The 22596-nt window shown below is 43.5% G+C and overlaps 1 protein-coding gene across 1 annotated transcript in view; it reads left to right on the top strand.

Annotated features, from left to right (window-relative positions):
* LOC142576128 (nose resistant to fluoxetine protein 6-like) overlaps positions 1-22596 on the top strand; it is a 50836-nt gene that overhangs the window by 6624 nt on the left and 21616 nt on the right. The window contains exons 2-5 of the mRNA XM_075686088.1: positions 17011-17222; positions 17725-17836; positions 19448-19532; positions 21588-21679. Of these exons, the coding sequence (XP_075542203.1) occupies positions 17011-17222; positions 17725-17836; positions 19448-19532; positions 21588-21679 (501 nt within the window). The remainder of the gene's footprint in view (positions 1-17010; positions 17223-17724; positions 17837-19447; positions 19533-21587; positions 21680-22596) is intronic.

Below are 22596 nucleotides of genomic sequence, written 5' to 3'. Positions count from 1 at the left end.
GAGAAAGGACCCACAAAAAAGGTTTGAGTGGACCTACCGTGATAGATGCGCCATCCAATTGCTCCTTGTAACTTCCCGGAGTCGTTCCAGTAGAAATTGTGAGGAAAAGGTACATTGGAACAAGTAGGTCAACGTCGGTTGGCGGAGCTGATGCAGACAGGTCCGCACGTCACGCCGCCAACTAGCGTCCTTCCTGGCGCACGACAGGAATAATTTGGATATCAATTGGAGAGGCCCTCGTCCTGCTGAGAAATAAGATAGGGCAATGATGACGACTTCCTTTACACTCTAAATGCAGCAGTATTAAGGCGCATATTTTCGAACGTCATCAGCGCTATTTACCTTAAGTAGTAATAACAGCCTCGCGAAACTCGGATTACCAGGTTTTTGTTTTTACAATTCTGAGTGTATAGGACTTATTTTTTTCCTAAAAGGGACAGTATACGTCGTATACTCAACTGCTGCTCCGGCTGCTATTTTGTACATGCTATAACATAAAACCCTTTTAATCGTGGTTTAGCTTTAAATGGGATGAGACGTTTGTTTTGAGATTTCAAAAAAGTGTGAAATCTAGTCCTTTGAATGATGAAGCCTAAAAAAGCAGGAGCTGACTAAAAATGGTAGAACGCTTAAGTTTTGTCTGGAAGAGTGGAACGCGATAGCGTTATCGGACCCCGTTCGCACCACCCACTCAAAACGATTTACGCGAGCCATACGTCGTGATCGGCGCGGACCGCCGGGCCGCGACGCGCTACACACTAAACATTTTTACACCCTTATGGGTGTTAATAGGGGTGTTTTCGACATTTACACCCATGCCCACACCCTTTTAGCACCCTTTTCGGCCAAAGCACCCTATCACAAGGGTGGATACCACACATAAGGTGTGACTTTGCTCAAAGAAGGGTGTTAAATCGACGCCTGAAGGGTGTTGAACGTATTGATGCATAAATCTGAGTAACGTGTACACGTCCACGCATTGAGCAATGTGTGTATGTATTGCATTTTTAATGCGAAAGCGTTTCATGGCCTTTCAGGTAGGAAAGGTGGCGTTCTCCGCAACAACAATCCATACGGGACCCTGCTCATGCCAATCTTGTCATTTCCCTTGAAAGCATTCAGAAAGCATTCAGAACCGCGCCGCCCGTTTTATTCTCTCAAATTATTCACTTCATTCTAGCGTCACGTCCATGAAAAGAACACTAGGTGAACCTGACCTTTGGTTACGTCGCAAATACTTTCGTCTCTGTCTTTTTCATAGAATATGCTAATTTAACCCTTCCCGTAAAGAAAATCTTTTCACCACACCAAGTTCTCGTCTCGCATCGACCATCAACACAAAATTGATGTGCCATTCTTCCTTTTTGCCAAGAACAGCCACTGAATGCAACCGCCTTCCCGCCTCAACAGTCTCAATTTGTGACACCACTAATTCAAGGTCACCGTTCAAATTATCTTATGGTTTGATTTTCTATTTTTGCGCTGCAATGCAATTATTGCATATTTTCACCACTTCTTTCTGTTGTGCCTACTAGGCCTTGAATGTATATAATAAATAAATAAAATGTGAAGTCATCACCGTCTTGTATGACGTCAGTAGTGATACAGAAGGTAGTAAATACAACAACGTTAAGTATGAGCAATTATGGGTAAATAATGTGAAATAATGTGAATAAGGGTGGAATAAATTGCATTAAGGTTCGTACAAACTATAGCACGGTGGATTACGGGAGATTAAGGTAGTATTGTGAAGAACACGTGACAATGTATGAACTAACGTATTATGGTCACGTGACAATTGCAAGTGTAGATGCGTGAAGCGATTAAGTTTTCCCATTCCTAAGTGACTGTCGATATTTCTTCAAGGATTCTGATGTTACTGGCATGACGGCCACTCCAAAAATGTATCATCCAGAAAAAGAACGCCCTTTCACTTACAATTCCATTATCATTATTTTTCGTGCTCACAGGAATATTAACATGCAATTAAACACTTCTAGAAAAACTGCAGTAGCAGAGCGAAAACACGAGAGCAACTTGCGCAATTCTGCACTAATATTTCGGTGCCCTTAATAGCCCAACAAAATGTGGTGAAATGGAAGAAGCTGTTTGGATACATTGCTGAACAAACAGGGGCGTGCTGTTGGACGAGCCTCTGCTGTACAATGGCATCAACATACAATTTGCATGGTGAATCCATAAAGAAGACTTATAGAGGCGAGATCACGTTGGCAGTTCTCAAACCCGAATTTCCACGTACCTTGCCTAATTCATTCAGAGGCTTACTAAGCTACTGATCTGCTTTCTAAGTGCATCCTCAAATACAGCTTGTAAGGCTGAGCCTATATATTAAGGGCTGGTGTCGTCAAAGCTGTAATTTCTTATCCAGAGCATACGCACTTGCAAACGCAGTCTTCAGTCTCCTCATGAATGTTTACGCGTCGCTGTCGCACGACCAAGATGTGAGCGTCTTTATCGAGCCATGATATCGCTGAAACTACGCTGTGACCTCGCAAAGTTGCTTCGTTCGGACGCAGCGAATAATCTAATCGCACCAGCAGAAGAGCGCCGATCGTCTCGCTCACGGTCCCGATTTGTGTACTGTACCCTCAGTGATGCAGCACAGACTGCGCCCCCCACCCCAAAATAAAATGCCCCGCACGAAACGTAGTAGTAACTACCCGCCTCACCGCTCTAGTTAGAGACCACAACGAAGCAGCAGCAAACAGGCGGCCATGCGAGCAAGCAAACCTGTCAGAATAAACGTTCAATTTGCGCGGCCACCCCATGCCCAATGAAAAGCGACCGGAAGTGACGGCCGACGCTGTACATTCACTTCGGCGCGCGGCAGGACGGGAAGGCGGAAGCTGCGCCATCATGCTCGTTTTCGCGTGCGTTCGCGTCGCGCGCTGTGCGAAGTAATTTTAAACGTGTGATTAGTTTTGCGCGCGGGGTAGAAGAAGATGTGGCCCATGCTTTGTGTATTACTCGTGCCCCACTTCAAAGCAAAGCGTTCGTACGCACTGGAAGATGGATCCACGAAGGCTGAAACGAGAAGTTGCAACGTGCCCGGTCGGTAGTACTGGCATGATGGAAACTTTCAGGCAAGTGCCCGTTTATTTGGTATTTGTTTTGTTCGCTTTAGAAATATCTCACTGTGATCTCGTAGCATAATTCATAATTCGCTAATGTAAGAGCAAGAGCAGCTGCACTCCTACTAGGGCAAGTTAACTACCTCGATCGCGTCCCGTGTGACTAATGTTTGTCAAATCTACATCGGGCGTGGTGCGCCTGCATAGTTACGCTTTGTTTCTCAGCGCTTGAACGTTCATTGATGTGATTCTCTTGTGCGTTCAGCGCGGCTGCTTGTAATACGGTCGTTCGCACTTCAGTTAAATGTGGTCGACCACTTTTGCGTCGCGTAGAAAAAGGACTGGCCTAGCCACCTTTCGAAGGAACCGGCGCGGTATTGGTTCTCCCTGATGCGGTCGCGTGCTGCTGTTGCTGCTTGCCGGACGCCTTCAGCATTTTTTCGGCTCGCTTTGTCTGTGCGTGCTCGCGCTCGGCTTGATTTGTGTGTGCGTGCGTGTGTGCGCTCAGCTCAGCTCGCTTTGTGTGTGTGTGCGTGCGTGCGCTCGGCTCGCTGTGTGTGTGTGTGTGTGTGTGTGTGTGTGTGTGTGTGTGTGTGTGTGTGTGTGTGTGTGTGTGTGTGTGTGCGTGCGCGCGCGCGCGCGCGCGCGCGCGCGCGTTCAGTACATGCCGGTTTGTATGGGCCGGCGTGTTTGCGCGTGTCTAGTGCGTACGTGTTTTGTGAGTGTGTTGTCTGTGGGTCGCTGTGTGTGCGTGCACGTGTTAGCGTGTCTGCCTGCATGCATGTATGTGTGCTTGTTTGTGTTCATCAATGTGCGCGTGCGCGCTTTTGTGTCTGCGCTTTGAGAGTGCGTATACTTGTGTGTGCGTGTGGGTGCGTTTTGTGTGCGTGCGTGTGTATTGCATGAGGCCGGTAGAGTTTTACTCGCAATAAAACTCTTCCGATTTGGTGCAGCGAATGTTCCCGCCTGAAAGCCGAGTTTGGTTTCAAGCCACCCTGGACAACTGCTGTAGAGGCGCCGTTTCTCGGGAGGACCAGTGGGAAGGCGCCAAGTATACGCTTCGTCCTTTTTCCTCCCATGCACTGATAAATCAATAGCCTTGTTTTTATTGTGAAAGGAACGGTACATCCAGAGCATAAATAAATGATTAAGAAATCTGGTAGTGTGTTTTAAAGAAGTGGATTTCCCATTAGCCCACATTTCTTTTGATGCAGACAACCGCTGAAATTGTTAGCGGCAGGTTATTCGAGACGTTCTACGTATATAGCAATTGTCTTCAGGAGTTTTAATGAATTTTGAAAATTTGAAGTGTTGTGCTTTAGAGGTATCATATACAAGCTTTAGGTCTCCGGGTAGTTTGCATGCCCTTCGAGAGCTGTCGCCTATAGCCCTATTAAAGTTCGTAACTACAGTTTGGAGCACCGGGGAAGCTAGAAGGCTTGTCCTGGCTCTCGAGAAAGTGTTTAAGCTGGTGGTGTAGGTTGAGGAGTTTGGGGTTGGTAACACAAAGGATTTTTTGTGCCTTAGCAGTAGGAGTGACACAGGATAAAAAAAATGTATGTGTGTCAAGCACAGGAAGCTGCTCATATTGTAGAAGCATGTGTGTGCGTGTGTGTGTGTGTGCGCCCATGCATGCGTGCGTGTGTGTGAATTCTCCTCAAAAGGGAGTATGTGTGTAAGTGAGCTATTTCATTGCTGGTCTGTTTGCCAAGAATTGGCAAGAAAACACAATAATCAATTTAACTTGAAATAATAAACTTCAAAGCATACTGGCGACAGCAGCATACAAGCATGCAGCTGTGTGACAATCTTAATGCATGACTGCAACATCTGGAAGGAGGCTTGCTTCTTCAGTAAGCAGCACTAAGTCCATATTCTTGGCTTTTCTCGTTCAAACCAAAACGAGGCTCATTGCCAATGATCTTGTCTTTTGCTCTAATAGCATTTGTTTATCTTGTACTTAGAGCGTCGTTTCTCGCAGGTCATGCAGATGGTAGCAGCAATTTCACAATGCCCAGCCTTGGCGCCCCCCATCAAGAGCAAGCCACTTGCGTTCGCCTTCAGACAGATGGTTAATGTCTTCTTGAAAGCGGTTGAGAAGACAACATTGTAAGTAGATATAGTTGTGTAGTGTAATATAATAAGTCAAGTTATAATTTAAAACTCAGGCTCCTTGGCCGCCTAAGCTTGATATGATGTGCAGTTGTGTGTGGTTGTAAATATTGCCGATGGTACAGTCCATACTGCAGGTATGACTGCTGATCCAAAGTATACATTTGCATTTTCTTGATGGTCTTTCATAATGAGAATTTTCTTTGTGCAAGAATATTCACAGAATGCCGGGGCATTGTAGCATCATATTCTTTATTGTGCATTCACTGCTAATTTCGTATGACCTTCCTGCTACCAATTTATTTGCAGGAAAGGAATATTTGTTTACTCTCTGCAATGAGCTTGTTATTTGCTCATTGCATTACACTCTTCTACCGTTAATTTATTCCCATATAATTATGAAAACCTTGAAATTTCAGCTGTTTTTATTTTGAATACAATATCAAAATCAAAATGCACCGGATTGCAATCTAGACTGCAAGGGATTTGAAGAAATTACAAGAAACCAGGACCTCTCGAGAGCGTTAAAAAAACGTTTCCGCAGGTAATGTGCCTAATTGTACTGAGCTAGCTGCTCACGAAAATTGCAAGCATATTTCATTTCACATAGTTTTGCAGGATATAGCAGGCCTATCATAGTCTCTGAGCACAACCTTACCTCATTTGCATCATGAAAATGTCTCGTGCTGAATTTGGGACAAGTTTTGAAAAATGAATGTATCATAATTTTGAAACTACACAAAGTATTGGTTGAGGCTAGACAGTTTTCAAACAACTTGACCATGTTGAACTTAGCCATTACAGGACGAAAAAAAAAACATGCACAGGAGCACTCATTCAATGAAATGTGATGCTTGTGGTTATTTTCCACATGCAAAATGTACTTTTAAGCGAGAGAGGGCAGGTAGCCAATTTACAACCATTGTGACTCATGCGGGTAGTAGCAACACAGGATGAGAAATGGTTGTGTCTCTGAGGTTCATTGAATATGTGAAAACTCATATAGTACACCCCCCCACCCCCTATGAGGGGTAACCGTGCAATATATTTTGGGCAAGAAAAACGATTGTTCTAGGAGACAAGAAATTTCAGGCTCTAGTTGAGAGGCTACAGAAAGGACCATGTAAATAGTCACAGATTAACATAAACTGCATCGGAGTGGCATCACAGTTTAGAGCATGAAGTGGGAGCATGAGGAAGGATCATAAGTTTAAATAAGGGAATACTACTTGTCAGTGCATTGCCAAGCTAACCCATTGAAAGAAGGGGGCGTGCTCTAAGAAAAATAGTTGATCACACATGCTAAATTTTCGAGGAAAGTATGCCAAAATGCCCATTCTTACTAAATTAATAAATAAGAAATACACGATAAATTTTAGGATGCAGAAAGTGTCTAATAAACTGCATTGTAGAGTTGGATATTGTTGGGCTGGATGCATGTATTTCAGGGCAAATGAGAATGCCAGTGGGGATTCCCTCATTTTCATTTTGTGTGCACACTCTGTAAAACAGTTCTCTTTGTCTCCTAGTGTAATAATGTTGTGTAAAAACAGTCATTTTTTAATGCCTTGTGCATTTAACTCTTAATGTGCTATATCCCGTAAGCTTCTCACCTGCAGTACTTATAAAGTGTAATGCAGATATATTGCAGATTTCATAATGTCAATTTTGTATTAAGGTCACATACACACTCTTGGACAAATGTCTGTTGTTGAGAGATGTCATTGGTAGTCTTTAAACTTTATTCACTCTTATTTTCTATGGTGAAAAGGCTACTGTAAATTTATGTTTTTGCTGCTGTATGTACCTTGTGTTCACAATGACATAGTGGTTTAGCATTCACAGTAACATGCAATTCCTTAATTTGCAAAATAGAAACTTCTCCTACCTTTCACTTGTCTTGCCCAGTTGCCTGAGCGGTGCATTCTGCCCAGTCACATTAATTATCATTTTTCCGCAAAGTACGTGTGTAATTGCACGGGCTGAATTCTCATGATTCTCTTCTTATTTTGCTAATGCAGGATGCAAGATTCCAGCAATGCCATGCGCTGCATTTATTGGTCAAGATGCTCAGAGAATGGAGTCCCTGCACCTCGTGGTTAACCGTGAACATTTCTTTTTCTTTTGGAAAGCTAAAGGCCATTTGCTGCATCACTTGCATTTTTGCAGCTCAGATGTGTACTATATTTTTCTAATTTTGAATCAATATTGGCTGTTCAGTATAAAAAATGACGTACAGCGTGAAGGACAAGGACTGCGAGAGACACACTCCACTGACTTTCAACAATATTGCGTTGCCACATCGTGTGTGTATACACAGAGGGGTCATGCGCAGAAAATGAAAGCCAGTCGCAAGGGGTGTTCTAACAGCAAGTCATTGTAAAAAGAACATGGTCACTTGAAAAAAAAAACATCACAATTTCTATCTGTTTAGATACAAAATTTCACTAGGGGTCAGCGTGATAGAGGGGCCACTAACGCGCACACTACCCAGTTTTCTGGTGAAATCAGCTTCAATAATTTACCGGGTGAGCTGTGTCTCGCTGAAACTTCCGTATCTTAAAGAGGGGCATGCAGCCGCAGTCCCGGCAATGAATGCCCAAGTGGCCTTGAACAGTGTTATTGACGTTGTTATAGTGCTCTCTTAAACGATCATTTAGGCGCCTGCCTATCTGTCCAATATATTTACTGCCTCAAAATGGGAATTTGGGAAACCACATTCGTTGCACACATCGCAAAACGTTTTCTGTGCCTGGCAGAGCAACAACTCTGACGTGATTCAGGCGCGTTTACACACTTACAGAGCCTTGCCAGCTTTTCCGGGGCTGAGAAAAGGACTGCGATTTCTGTAGGTTCCCTAATCTTTTTTAGCCTATGGGAGACATCATGAACATACGGTAGCACTGCAAACCTGTGTCTTTCAACCGGCTGGTTCCTTGACCGAGCGCGCTCATCATGTTTTGTGCACTTCAGAAGCTGTTCCGCTATGCCTGAAATTAAGGCCAAAGGGTAGCCAACCCAAGAAAGGCAATCAGCCTGTGCAGCAACGCTATGTTGCATCTCGTGTGAGCAAGATTTATTGAGGCTGTTAAGGAGGCAAAGCTTTACAATATCTCATTTGACTTTGTTGGACAGACAGGCAGGCGCCTAAACAATCATTTACGAGAGCACGATAACAATGTCCATAACACTATTCAAGGCCACTTCGGCATCCATTGCTGGGACTGCGGCTGCGTGCCCCTCTTTGAAGGTACGGAAGCTTTAGCGAGACACAGGTCATCCGGGAAACTATAGAAGCAGATTTCACTAGAAAACTGGTTAGTGTGCGTTAGTGACCCCTCTATCGGGCTGACTTCTAGTGAAGTCTTGTATCTCAACAGATAGAAATTATAATGTTTATTTTTTTCAAAGGGCGATGTTCTTAGTACAGTCACTTGCTGTTAGACACCCCTTGTGACTCATATTCTGCGCATGCCCGCTTTTGTACAAATACACATGATGTGGCAACATAATTAAATATTGTTGGAAGTCAGCGCAGTCTGTCATCTCTCGCAGTTCTTGTCATTCAAGCTGTACATAATTTTATCTCATTAATTGCAAACTATCCCAAGAAACTACCCTTGTTCAGTATAATTATAATGTTTGATACGGCCATTTGCTGGCAAATGTTAACAGTGTGATATTTAACTTGAACTTTTGCATGACTGCCTATGCCTGTGTTCTTTTAGTAACCAGAGTATGGCTAATTTATTAAACCATATTTGCTAATTTGCATGCTCACATGCTATAGCATGCCTTAATCTTGAATTACTGCATCTAAGTGCAAATAATTTAGAAATTTACTATGTATTTTAAAACACTGTCCACATTTTGTGCTCAGCAAAATCGTTTAATCAACAGTGGTTTGTTTTTATCAGGCCTCCTACTGCACTTTGCACCCAGGCACTAGTAGATGTGGAATATGCACTCTTTTGATTTATAGTAAGAAAAGAACCTATTTTCAAACTACATATTGTATATGTACCAGTGCCTTAGAGTTACAAAACAAAAATTTATAGAAACTGGTATTGTAGTTAGAAAAACCGCTATACACAGCACCTTTAGCCCAGAGAACTCTCGTTTCACAAAAGAGGACAAACTATGTAGGCACTAAAAAATTCTATGTATTTTTTGTGCTCAAGTAATCTTGTTGGAAATAGAAAATTAGCAATAAGGCTTCTGGCATAAACCTCACTTAAAGCATGTCTATGCTTGGAAAGTATTGTTTCAGTCTGAAAAATGTTGGCCAGTTATGCTTTACATCGACTTTCCAAACTTTTCATAATGCTTTGCGATTACATTAGTGTACAAAATAACACGTGCCTTTCTTGTGCGTTTGCTCTGCATTTGAATTGCTTCCCTAATTCACCTTTGCAATATGCCTTTTTTTAAGGCATCAAAACTTGAATTTTCGTTCACTGGAGCCTAATACTAAAAATTTATTCCTTTATGTGGCCCAAAACACTGCGAATCAACCCAGGCTCTTTCAGTGCCGCTATACATAGTTTCTTCTCTAATAACAGATTTGATCAATACATATATTTTAGGTACCTTTGTGGGGAATGTACATGTTCTTGTACTTACCGATGTGTTTGGTGATTGTGCATGTTTATATTTCATGTGATTTATGTATATGTTGTACTCTGTATTGCAGCATGCAATAAATATATTTGCGTTTTCTTGAAAATGCAGCATATATCTTACCAGTCTGTGTTGCATATTATTTGGATATGGAAATCGTGATAACCTTGGTGTTGATATACATGCTCAAAAGTGTCAAGTTTGCTAGGTTGTATTTGTGCAGCGAAGACAGGTTTTCCAATATACACCATGAATTACTAATATGTAATGTGATCCACACGTATAGGTGTTGTGTATGCCCATCGAAGCTTCAAGGCCGGCTGTTCGACAGTGCGTTTGGTAGCCGAACTTGAACCTTCTGGCACACGCAATAGTTGCGCGAGGATCGCTGTACATAGTAGTAATTGAAGGCGTGTACTGCCGAATCTGCCTTCCATACACGCTAGAAATAAAAGGGTGTACACCCTTCCAACACCCACACAGATGGGTGTTCATTTGGACGAGCACCCTTACACCCTAAATTTATTTTGCTGGACACCCTTCCTTTAGGGTGCTATAGTGGCACCCCAACTGTTGGGTGTAGACAACAGCACCCTTAGGGTGTTCGTCTGGCGACAAACTGATTTACACCCTTAAGGGTGTTAAAATGTTTAGTGTGTATAAAGGCGGACGCGATCATGGGGTGAGTGGCGCGCCACCTGTCGGGGCAGCGCCATACATGACGAGGAGGGGGGTCTTTGTTTGCCGCAAGATGGCTCTGCGTGTGCACAGAGCTCAGAAGAAATGTAGTGGTAACGTACATCGCTACTCGTGTAACTGCGACTTCTGTAATTTACATGCTCATAATTACCGATATACAACGCAGTATAACGTTCTACGGCACGTTTCTAAGGCAACACCGCATTCAGTAGAGGTGCTTTTGTCCCGCTTTGAACTATCAAACTCGTGGCTGAGTGGTATTGTCTCCGTCTCACACTCTGGAGACCCTGCCTCGATTTCCACTCAGCCCATCTTGCAAGTTGTTTTTTTCATTTATGAATTGCCTTTCGAGATTTCTCGCTCACGACTAACGCCGCCGATGGCGACGACACCTGCTTTTCTGCGACATCATCATCATCATCAGCCTGGTTGCGCCCACGGCAGGGCAAAGGCCTCTCCCATACTTCTCCAACTGCGACACAACTACGACAACTGTGACACAAGCTCCTTAACGCTGTGGCGTTAATACCAAAGCCGCTTTCTCACCTGCCATCCTTGTCCGCGAGCAATAGCGGCGCTCTGAGAGGCGCTTTAGGTGACGTCAGCCAAGGGAATCGCCTTTATCGTCTGCTACGCTGCGGCCAGGATAGCTTCGTTATCACGCGTATGCAAGTATTAGGACGACAACAAGAATTATATGTTTAATGCATGTTGCATACAAGCGCACCATGTCGTAGCCCAGTGGCTATGACGTTGCGCTGCTAGGCCTGAGGCCACGGCGACCGAATTTGGAAGGGGGCGAAATGAAAAACGTTAGCGTATATTTTAGCTTTATATGCATTTTAAAGAACCCCAAGGGGTCAGAATTAACCCGGAGTCCTCCACTACGGCGTGCAAAATAATTAAATGCTGATTTTGGCCCGTAAGATCCGCTGTGTTGTACACAGAACATTTTTTTTACATATAGAGAGCGCACTGGTGGGCTTGAACACGATCTCATGACTGAGTGATAGAACATCACTGCAAGGTAATAAACGAGAGTGAGTGAGTGAGTGAGTGACTAAACTTATATTTGGTCCAGCAACACGCGATAAAACGCACACCCGGCTAATCCCACGACGGGACTGACAGATCTAGTCTGCTGATCCGATCGCGGGCGCGCTGGACGGCCAGGATTTGGTCCTCAAAGTTCGCGGGAGCGCGTCCCACTCTTTCTTGGTGAACTTCGGGCCCAGCGACCCGCACTCCCAGAGCATATGAGGCAAAGTACCAACCTCACCACAGGCCACGCAAGAACAATTCGGATAAATCTCGGGATATATGCTGTTAAGGGACGCCGGATAAACGAGAGTCTACACAACTTAAGAAGTGACCCACGAACGCAGAGCTCATTCGCAAAATTTTGCGTCGACCAAGCGGCATTGCAGCAGAATACAAGTTTTTCGTTTTGCTCATAACTCGACACTTGGTGTTGCATACATAAAACTTTTTTGTTTTTGACAAGAACATTTTTGTTATTTCAGTGCGAAGAAGTTGATCTCTAAGATGAATTGCACCAAGCACTATTACGTTTTGTAATCGTTGAGCAGGCTTTACAATATTTTCTTGGAAATAAATTTCATTACCTGGTTCTAATTCAAAAACTTTCTTTGTTTATGTTAGCATATGTACACTGCTGTCCAACGCACTTTCAGACTGCCGGAAACCACACGAAAAACATCCCTTTATCAGACGTAGTAATAATAAAAAAATTATGTTAGCAATCAAGGCAAGAAGCCTGTGAACATTTTGTACCGCCTTTGTTCGCCTCCCGCTTCCCACCCGTCACTTCTGCGTGTTTAACACCCCAGCTACTTATTCGGCAAGCACCAGGAAACCTGAGCTTCCCAACTTTCTTTGTTTTAGTTTTGCATACATGTGACGCAATTACAGAACAACGTATCTTGGAAACTGGGAGCTAAGCAAAAGTTCTCGTTTGGTTTTGTTAAGCAATAGCACTGTGGTGACTAATGTACCTCGCCGCAACACACCTAATACCGGCCAGTGAAGCAGCAGCCAGAAAGTCGCATCGGACGACCCGACGGAATTTCGATAACCGTCCTCAGACAGCCAAACTTAAAAAAAAAACATACTGAAACGAATCTGCTTCGGCACAGGACGTCTAGGGGAGAAATAGGCGAAAGAGGGAAACACCGCACCGCGGCCGGGTGTCGGATGACCGCGGGTCTGGGAACGGCCGTTGTAGGAGGGACGTGTTAAGCTTCGAATAGGGAGGGCGCTAAAGCGGAGATCCCACATACGCTTGCGGACACGCGCAAGCTCGCGTCCGCGCGCCTAGCGCCTGCCGCGCCGGCCGCGCCTCGCGAGTAATGGCGGTTTGCATCCACAAAGACGCGTGACAGCGCGCGCTCCCTGAGCTCTCTCACAGACGTCTTGGCAGACGCCGCTTCGTACTTTGTTATCGACAGTGTTTGAAAATGGTTCGATATCTATAAACGTAATTGTTATATGTTTATAGCTGTTCGATCAGCGCAAAAAGGAAAGAACCACTTTCTTGCATGATATAAACCTGCTTCACTGAGAGTTGAGCCTTAGGCGCTGTAGCTGCGTAGTCAGGCGCGCCGACGCGAGGCAACTCACGCGCGCGTCAACCGAGAGGAGCTGTTCCCAGAGATCCCGCCGCGGTGCGACGCGTACGAGCCGTGCCCCACTGTCTGCGCATACATGAGTGCGTGAACGTGAGCTTACGCGCGTCCACAAGCGTACGTGGGGTCTGGACTTAACAGGTCCGCAGGAGCGAAGACGGCTCGCAACTTTGTGCGACGCCCGGCGCCGTCATCGCCAACTCCACTGGCCGCTACCGCCGCCAACCGAGCGCAGTGAATATTAGCATGTTATAAATGACTGCAGGTCCTAGGAATTGTGAAGTGTATTGCTAGTCCATTGAGCTTTTCATGTTTTGCACACAGTTGGTTCTAAATTGTGCTTTTTGCTTCAGCTACAAGGTGCCCAAAAGCTTTTAAAAAATTTTTTCGACTACCGATATGGTAGGATAGAGTCGAAATAAATGTGGCCCCCTTCAAGGGTCCAAGGCTGCCAGACAAAACGGTGCAAGTGCTTCAGTCCGAGGACTGAAGGCACAAGACATTTTGCTGTCTGTTAGGTTAGCCACAACTATAAGGGGTGTCATATAATTCATTTTACATTGGCTGGCGTCCTAATTGGACTGCAACAGTAGCTGACTCACAGGTAAGCCGAAGTCTATAGGGAAGTGTTTCATTGGCGGCGAGGCGCGTCCTTGCACTCTGCTCAGGTAAGCCCAGACAAGGCTGGTAACCATGGCCACCGTTCTTGTACGCTCCTGCAGCGTAAAGTGACCTTTCAATACCGCATCGCGTAATCGCCCATATTACCCGCACTCCGTCGACGTACGACACATTTAATTTATCCCACGCCCGACCATCCCTAGTAGAACGAGTTTCTGTAACGCTACTCGAAGTGTCGACACTGTTCGAAGTCGGTCTGCAGAGTATCAAGTAGGCCGGAGGCCGGTTCTGGCCATTTACTATCGCTGCGTAGTAAATTGCATGGGACGCTTTATAAGAGTAAATTGTACCTGGGGAGCACTTCTTTTAAATACATGGGAACATAGCAGTTATATTGTTGAACATGCACTGCACCAACTTTGATGAGGCTTGTTGCACTGAAAAAAATCTATTGTGGGGGGAAATTTACTGAAAGTGGAGTAGTGAGCAAATTTACGAATTGTGCTATGAATAATTAAAAAAGAATCGCTAAATTTAAAAGCACACCGATGTCTGTAACCAAGCGTCGACGTACGATTTCTCCATTAGGTAATCGGCACATATTCGGAAATCTAAAGCGTTCAAATTCAAGTACGCCTCCTCGTACTGTCTACTAATTCATGAGCAGCAAGTGTGTAAAAACGCTCGTAAGTACTACAACGACTTTACGTAAGCTGAAAACGGACATAGAAGATTTGTCCGCTAAAAATTATCTTAGAAATTAACTTTACAGACTGCGATAACTATATTGGGTACGGGCCTACGGTGTGTATGTGATTACTGTGATTACTGCTTGAAAACAGTTTGTACTAATATACGGTAATTGTCGCAAAATTTTTCAAGCACTAAATCAAAATCTTGCTTTTTGAAAAGCTTTCTCCCTTAGTTAAAACAAATTTCATTCAAATCAATTTAGTGGTTATCTAAGTAAGGTATTTCTGCCCAGACGTTGCTCCCCGATAAGTCGAGACACGTATGAGAGAGTCACATCGCAGTGGACGCACTTCAGACGTCAGTGCTTGCCCGTGGAACGAGTGTTGAATACATAATTTTGTACAAATTTCTGGATCCTCGTATTCAAGTCAACGCATAACAGTGATTTACCCGTGTACAGTTCATGGTTGTGACGGCATGCTTCGAGGAATCGGTGAGGGTTTGTCCCCTCGTATCTAGGCTACCCTCAGTGCACGTCACTTGGAGTCCTCGAGCTTTCACATGCTGTACATACTTTTCCTTCGCGCAGTTTTCTTTCGTTGCAAGGAAAATTCAAAGTCTCGGTGGAGTCGGCCCCTTTGATGAAGCACTTCAATTCTTTTGTCATCTTAAGGCTCAGTAATTGAATGAAGAATAAAAGAATGGAGAGATTTGAAACACAGATGATTTCGGAATGTTGCGCAAATGTTCGCCTTGCCTGAAGAGAGAGCGAGAGAAAGAAATTCGCAGATCGAGCGCACATGTTGGAATATATGAATGGAAGTTTTTGTGATGTGGTTAATTAGACGTCATACAACAAAATACAGCGCTTACACTTGCGTTTATGTTCGTGATATGAAAAGTACAATAGCACGTAATATATATATATATATATATATATATATATATATATATATCTATATATATATATATATATATATATATATATATATATATATATATATATATATATATATATATATATGCATTACGACGTTCACAAACTATACAGATAAAAAACCAATTCAGGAAGCGGTCTCATGTGGAACGTTCACGCAGAGATGTAACAAGACTGAATGCGGTGTGTGCTGTATAAAAATTACGACGGTTTCCATTGAGAAACATGACAGCTGTCTAAAAACCTTTAACGTTTTTTTCATGCACCTTAAGTCTTGTGTCCTTATGTCATAGTGCCATATATATAACTATCCCGGAGTATCGGCGAAGATTGTGCACGAACCCAGTGGTACAACTCTGCCGACTGCTAAACAAGAAGGTACTCGACTTACATGACGATATATAAGAATGAAGTGATTTTTTTCACCGCTTCACTAGGTCTGTGTGATCTAGGGATACGTATGAGCCAACAGTATTACGTACACCTCTTATGTGATGATGTCGGGCTTTATTTCGCAGAACCGGAGGTGCACTCACTTGCTATACGTCTGTCAAATTTCCATGCTATATAGGCCGGAGCATACGGTGATACCAAATGCCCAAGGGTAGAGTAACCCATAAGAAATTCATGAAAATTAAGTATGCTATTGAGCATCATGCGTTCTACCACTAGGAGGTCTGCCTGCTCAATATAAGGGCACTTATTGGCTAACCTAACATGTACACGTTCAACATCAGAACATTGTTTGATTAAGAAAAACAGACAACCGCTTACTGCATGAACCTGCACGGCCAATCGTTGAGTATGGTTGGTTTGCCAATCGAACAAGAAAACGAAAATTGCCGACCGCAACAATCCGCGAGGAGTTTCACAATCATTAGAACAGTAGAGTTCATCGATTGCCTCGCCTCGCAATAATTTACTGCGACAGGTCATGCATTCACAGTTCAGCCCACCATCATGATGGTGACTTTAAAGGCATTGTCACCTACCCACTCAAGGCGATTGGTCAAGAAACGGGTCAAATTTTTAGTGCTCGCTTACTGATCTTCACATAGCGCGCGGGTCTGCTGCGACAAAAATGCCTGGAATACAACGCTGAATAATTGTGAAGGAGGGGAACACCGGTGATGAAGAACGTTGTGATTGAAAAATTACTGAAAAGTTCCTGGGCTGATAGCGTCTCCCTTTTTAACTCCGGCGAGTTGTTTCGAAGGAATCGCTGAAGATAGCCCCCACCGGAGGCCATAACTTCTACAACGGATGTCATGACTGAAATATCGTCGAAAATTGGCGCAAAGGTTCAAAAAAGAGGACGCTATAAAACATCCTTTACACTGAAATGTCCGGGAAGAAGCGGCACCGTCAGTCCCCACAACGATTTGGTACGCTAGAGATCAGAAGCCCAGAAATTCTAGCTTACATCACAACTAATGCTTAAGCACTGGCGTTAGATACTTGTTACCACCCTGTGAATTTTGTTTGCTGAATATAAATACAGCAGCGTCGGCCATTTCATGAAACGTTTCTTAGTTTGCATTCTTTATTATTCTTTCATTCACTTCCTCGTCCAATTTTTGTCTACTTACAGTTTTAGACGCTTCCGGGAAGTTACCTTCAGGCCTACTGCAGGGTTCTCGCGTAGACCTCGGGGCCTTCGACGAGTGCCTCGAGACAGAGATATACGACACCTACGGGGATGTGCTCATGCGTGGCCAGTACTGCAATCTTCTGGTGTACAATGAGAACTCCACTGCAGTGGAAGGAAAGATCCAGACCTTCTCCAACGTTCTCCATCCCAAGGTGAGCGACATTACCGTTCTCCTCCTCATGGTACCCAGTGAGGTGAGACATATGCGAAGAGTGGGCGACCAGTTTTCATGCCTTTTACCGAGTGTTTTCGTATATCATGCAACCTGCAGGCAGATAAAAGAGAGCAAACGTTATGTAGATGGAGATATATGGCTCAAAACAGCTTAAAAAGCACAGGTTCTTAAAGCTCAAAAACAAATTTTCACCTTATGCCCGAATAAACATAAAAGATTTTCCTTGCTGAAAGCTAAATCAATCTGGTTTCTCCTAAAGAAATCAATGATCTCCGAGTGATAGGTAGATTGGTTGGTAGATTACGTGCCTGCAGGCGCTTCGGAAGCGTCAGCTGCTCGTTGAAGTCTATTGTCCTTCTACTTTTGTCATCCTAAGAAAGGTGGCATTCTGTTGCGCAAAATTTCAATAAATATTATTCTCTGTTTGACATGCTTTAGAACCCACGTATTCAGTTCATCTTTGTTTTTTTTTCTTCCAGCTCAAATACTTTAGCAATTACTTCTCCGTCGAAGAGCTTCCCGTTATGCGCTTGGCGATGTGCACTGTAGACGAGTGCAACCAACGAGATTTGCAAGCTTTAGTCGACGCAGGTAAGCCTTGAAGACAGTTCATGTACATAACCGTATTGACAATCGCCATGCGAACCGAACGGCCGATATTGTTTGTGAGAATTCAGTATTGAATGTTGACTGCTCCTAATCGAAGTCCAAAAAATGCGGGATTTTTTTTGTAAACATTCGGAGTTAAGCACAAAGATTGCGGAACTTTCTGCCATTGTGAAGTAAGATTTAGAGCTAAACAGCGAAACCTAGCCGATAATAAAAAACGGAACGTCAACGCATGCAGACTGATTAAACGTCGCACAGGTATTGGTGATTTGCAAATATGATTAAAAAACGTAGAATTTGCTCCTGTGGGGAAATACAAAAGGACGTGTCAGTATCAGATAATCCAGTTTGAAACAATGTCTTTTCAACCTGTGCAGCATAAGTTCAAGTGGTAGCTTAGTAGCTTAAAAAGGTGGGGTTCTTCACAACTTTGACATCGCGAAGACTAGCTTGAGCGGCCGTTAAGTTGGCTGCGTTCACACAGACTTGATCAGGCTCACATGATATTTCCTGCGCTATGATCTCGTAGCAGCTGTGTGGTACTGTAAAATTGAAAGTACGCTGTCGCCGTGCCTTTTCTTTCTTTCATTTCGCTCAATCTACCAACATATCAATCAGAGTACGATTCTTCTTTCAATGTCATTAGGCAGAGGCACATGTGCTTTCTCTGTTGCTTTTAACTCGCTCTCGTTTCTCTAAACGTCATCTGGCCATCTGAGCACATAACGGTTAAATGAAGATACGAGCGCTAAAGATGCATACCAAAGAAGCGCTCACTCATGCCGGCCTCTGCGAGCACTCAGAAAGAATCCTCTGCTTGGCCTATTTGAAAACCAGCAACAAACGCTCCACTTGATGGCTCTTATGACTGGCTCCAAGAGCTTTGACCATTGTGCATAATACCCGCCGCGCTAGCTTAGTGGCTCTGGAGTTGCAATGCTGAGTTGGTGGTCGTGGGTGCGACCCCGGATGTGGCAGCAGCATTTTGACGGAGGCGAAGTGAAAAAACGCTCATGTATAATTATGGGCACACTAAAGAACCCGAAGTGGTCAAAATTAATACCGAGTCATCCACTTGGGCGTGCAGTATAATCAGATGGCGTTTTTGCCGTGTAACTCTAAAGAATGTGAATAATCCCCGAAATTCACTGATCGGTGGTGATCGCTCACACCACGAAATGAGTGCCATTCAGGTATCCCAAGAAATACAAGAGGCTGCAGGTTTGTGAAGCGCCCTTTTAAAAACGCCTGACTATATAAAGTCACCTTTTTATATAGTTACCAGAGAACAATTGATGTGTCTGCATTCAGGTAGACAGTGTGCCCACAAATATTAGCAGGATATATTAGTCAAGGCTACAACTGGCATAAACGCTCTGGGGTACGATTATCCAAATAGATGTGTCTCAAACAGTGCCTACGCCCACAGTGCGTCTTCTGCTCAGTGTCAAGCATTGCCACAATAACCACAGCAGGTCTCTTAGTGGATCACATGACAAAAGTTGTAACTGTCCCTTCAGTCACAGAAAGTTTTGTAAGAGAGCAAAGAAACTCCGTGTGATTATATTGTTCTTGAGCGCTTACCTTTCACAGTCAAGCCTCCGCTGGTACGCCTGGAAGTGTCAAATTGCGTGACAGCGGAAGTGGAACCATGGACAAATGCGCAAATGGGAATTATGTAAGTTGTGGTCACTTTTCTTGACGCGCTGGTGGTACGAACCACATGTTTACAAATATGCCGAAAGATATCGTACTGCTGCCTGAATTTGTGCACGTTTGTTAGGGTGGGAATCGAGAACACTATAGTTTTATTCGCTGTTCTTCTGAATTTTTGTGGTAGTTCTTAGTTTTAGAGTATCCGTTTCATGAAGTTTTTGTTCGGAAATGGTGGGCCCTTCCATTAACACAGGCAGTCATTGTACATTTATGGAAGGAATTGTATCTTTGAAAATGCATTCAGCTGAAATAGTTGTGAGCCGGTTGTATGGAGGTATAAAGCCATATACAGTAAACTCTCAGTTGTACGAAGGTCGGTTTATCCAATATTTCAGAATAATCAATTTTTTAAAGATCCCTGGCAATTTACTTATATATCCTATGCAAAAAATGTTTCACTGAAACGAATTTCGGAACAGTCAATATTTCAGTTTAACGAACTCGCTCAGAGGACCAAGGCTTATTTTTACGATGAGAACCGATGCCCACCCTCATCAAAACGTCGTTCCAGCGGCAATGTGACGTCGCTGGCGCTACAGCGCCCCTGGGGCAAAGCGGTGGCGCGGAAAACGAACGGCAACAAGGCATGGCCTCCGAGATTGCCCGCACAAAACGAGGAAGCATGTCATCTCGGAGGCCATGAACAAAGTAACATCGCTGGCGCTTACAACGCCGCCAGAACAAAGCGGCGATCTGTTACACCACAAATCCCGCGGTGTGTGTTTTTTTCCGACCGGCTAGTCGTGGCATGGTCGTCGTCTCTTTCTTTCGAAGAAGAGGCGAAGAAGATGAAGAAGACGCAACTGCCGAGAAAGTTTCAAGCCCTATAGTTGTTAACTCCCTTGTTATCATTATTATTTAGGCACCTAATTAAACCGCCCGATTCTTGGCCAATCCCCCACTGTGGGTATGTGCCACGGCCACTCAGGACAACAACAACAACAACAACTCTAGCTGAGGTTGTAGGGTACATTGGAATGTTGAGAGACTTTGTGTCTCAACAGCAAGCTGCGCCAGAATAAGTGTACAAATACATTGATTCTTTGGACAGTTTTGTTACTTCCTGTGCTTTAAAAGTACAAGTGCAGAAGAAGATTACAGATTTTTTTTCTGAGTAAGGCAGCATTATAACTGTTATGAACATTGTACTTGTCGCTATGTACAAATTCCATTTCACGCATTTCTAACACTATGGATGGCATGTCTTTCGCTCCATGAATTGCACTTTAAACTTCTGACTTTGTATGCCATGTCTTATGTTTGTCTAGTAAATATTCAGTTTAGTGAACTTTCAGTTAAGTAAGCTATTTCCTTCGGTCCCTTGAAGTTAACTCAAGTGAGAGTAACTGTATACGTATATTGAGGCTTCTGCATAATAACAATGTATGGCTAAGCTCTTTCACATCATTAACTCAGGTATGTTAAACACATCTTTGTCTGTAAACGTGAAGGCGAAGGTCATCTTTTGGCTCTGCTTTATTGCGTTAAGTTTCTTGAGTTTCTAACAGTTCCCTGGACGAAAAAGAAATTGAAAATTCGGGGTCAACTCCATTTGCAGCCCAAGCAATGTCAGAAGACACACTAAAGAGAGATCTTATTTTTTGCTGAAACAGTAAAGCTGTCTTCTACAATAGCAAAGATGCCACTCTCGTCATGAGAGAAGGCATGATAAACTAGAAGACGCAATTTCTGTTATTGGGAAAGAAACCGCATTCAAAATTCAGTAGCATTTACTGTTGTCGCAACAACCAGTGCAGGACAAGACGCATTGAAATCCGAGACGTCACTTTGACGTACACGTGTTAGGGCTCCGGCCCGAAATTCACAAAACGAAAGCTCCGCTTTGATGGTTCTTTTTTTTTGTTAATCAACTTCCTGCCACGAAATAAGCAAGATTAACATTTTTAATTATTAATTTATCAGTGTAAGCTAATTACGCGTTCACTTTAGTGTCTTTCAAGATATACCGCAACGTACATATACACTGTTTTTATTTCTATTGTTGTACTGTTTGCAGGATGTTTTTGTGCGTCCTTCTAGTCATCATTATTGCCGCTACATTGACAGATCGTTTAATGAAGCTCAAGCCAAAACTCATGGAAAAGTACGGTACGTGTATTGCAATTGAGTACGTTTATTGGGTGTTACGTGCTTCTGCACTGTACATAAATGAATATTTCAAGAAAGACTATTTAATTTTCCTTTCTTCGTTTACTGTATTTTCGCACTTTCTTATGCTCGTTCATAGAAAATACACATGGCGAAAAACAGAGCCTAAGTATCCTCTTTTGATGGTAAATATTATTTAGGGCAGCATATAGGCAGATAATCTGAGATCGACAAAGAAGCTCGAGAACAAGTTAAGTGACGCGCAAAGCGGAATGGAAGGAAGAACGTTAAGCGTAGCATTAAGATACAAAAAGAGAGCGGTGTGGATCAATCAAACATGGATAGCGGATATTCTAATTAACATTAAGGGGAAATTTTGGAGTTGGGCAGGCCATGTAATGCGTAGGATAAGAAACAGGTGGACCGTTAGGGTTACAGAATGGGTGCCAAGAGAAGAGAAGCGCAGTCGATGACGGCAAAAGACAAGGAGCCGGCATGACATTACGAAACTCGCAGGCGATAGTTGGAATCAGTTGGCGCAGGACAGGGTAATTGGAGATCGCAGGGAGAAACTTCGTCCTACAGTGAAGATAAAATAGGCTGCGGCTGATGAACGCAGCACTTCGCGAAGAACCCTATTTGGCACGAAATAAAATAGGTTAACTGAAGCGTCGACAGACGACAATTTAAAAAAAGATGCACTGCACATAGCCTTATGTTCCTCCTGGCACGTATTACTGGTTTCATTTCAATGCACATTTAAGGTAACTAATTGTAAGTAAACTCAAATTTATTTAGCCAAAGCGAACACTGACATAGGAATCAATAAACTGAGGGAATATGCAAACTACAAAACGACAAATTGCTATATGTTACTATATAGCCAGCAAGCAAACAAAGAAAGAAGTACCACTAAT

This window comes from Dermacentor variabilis, chromosome 3, assembly GCF_050947875.1.
Source record: "Dermacentor variabilis isolate Ectoservices chromosome 3, ASM5094787v1, whole genome shotgun sequence".
NCBI classification, from domain to species: Eukaryota; Metazoa; Arthropoda; class Arachnida; order Ixodida; family Ixodidae; genus Dermacentor; species Dermacentor variabilis.
This window is presented reverse-complemented; position numbering and strand designations above follow the sequence as displayed.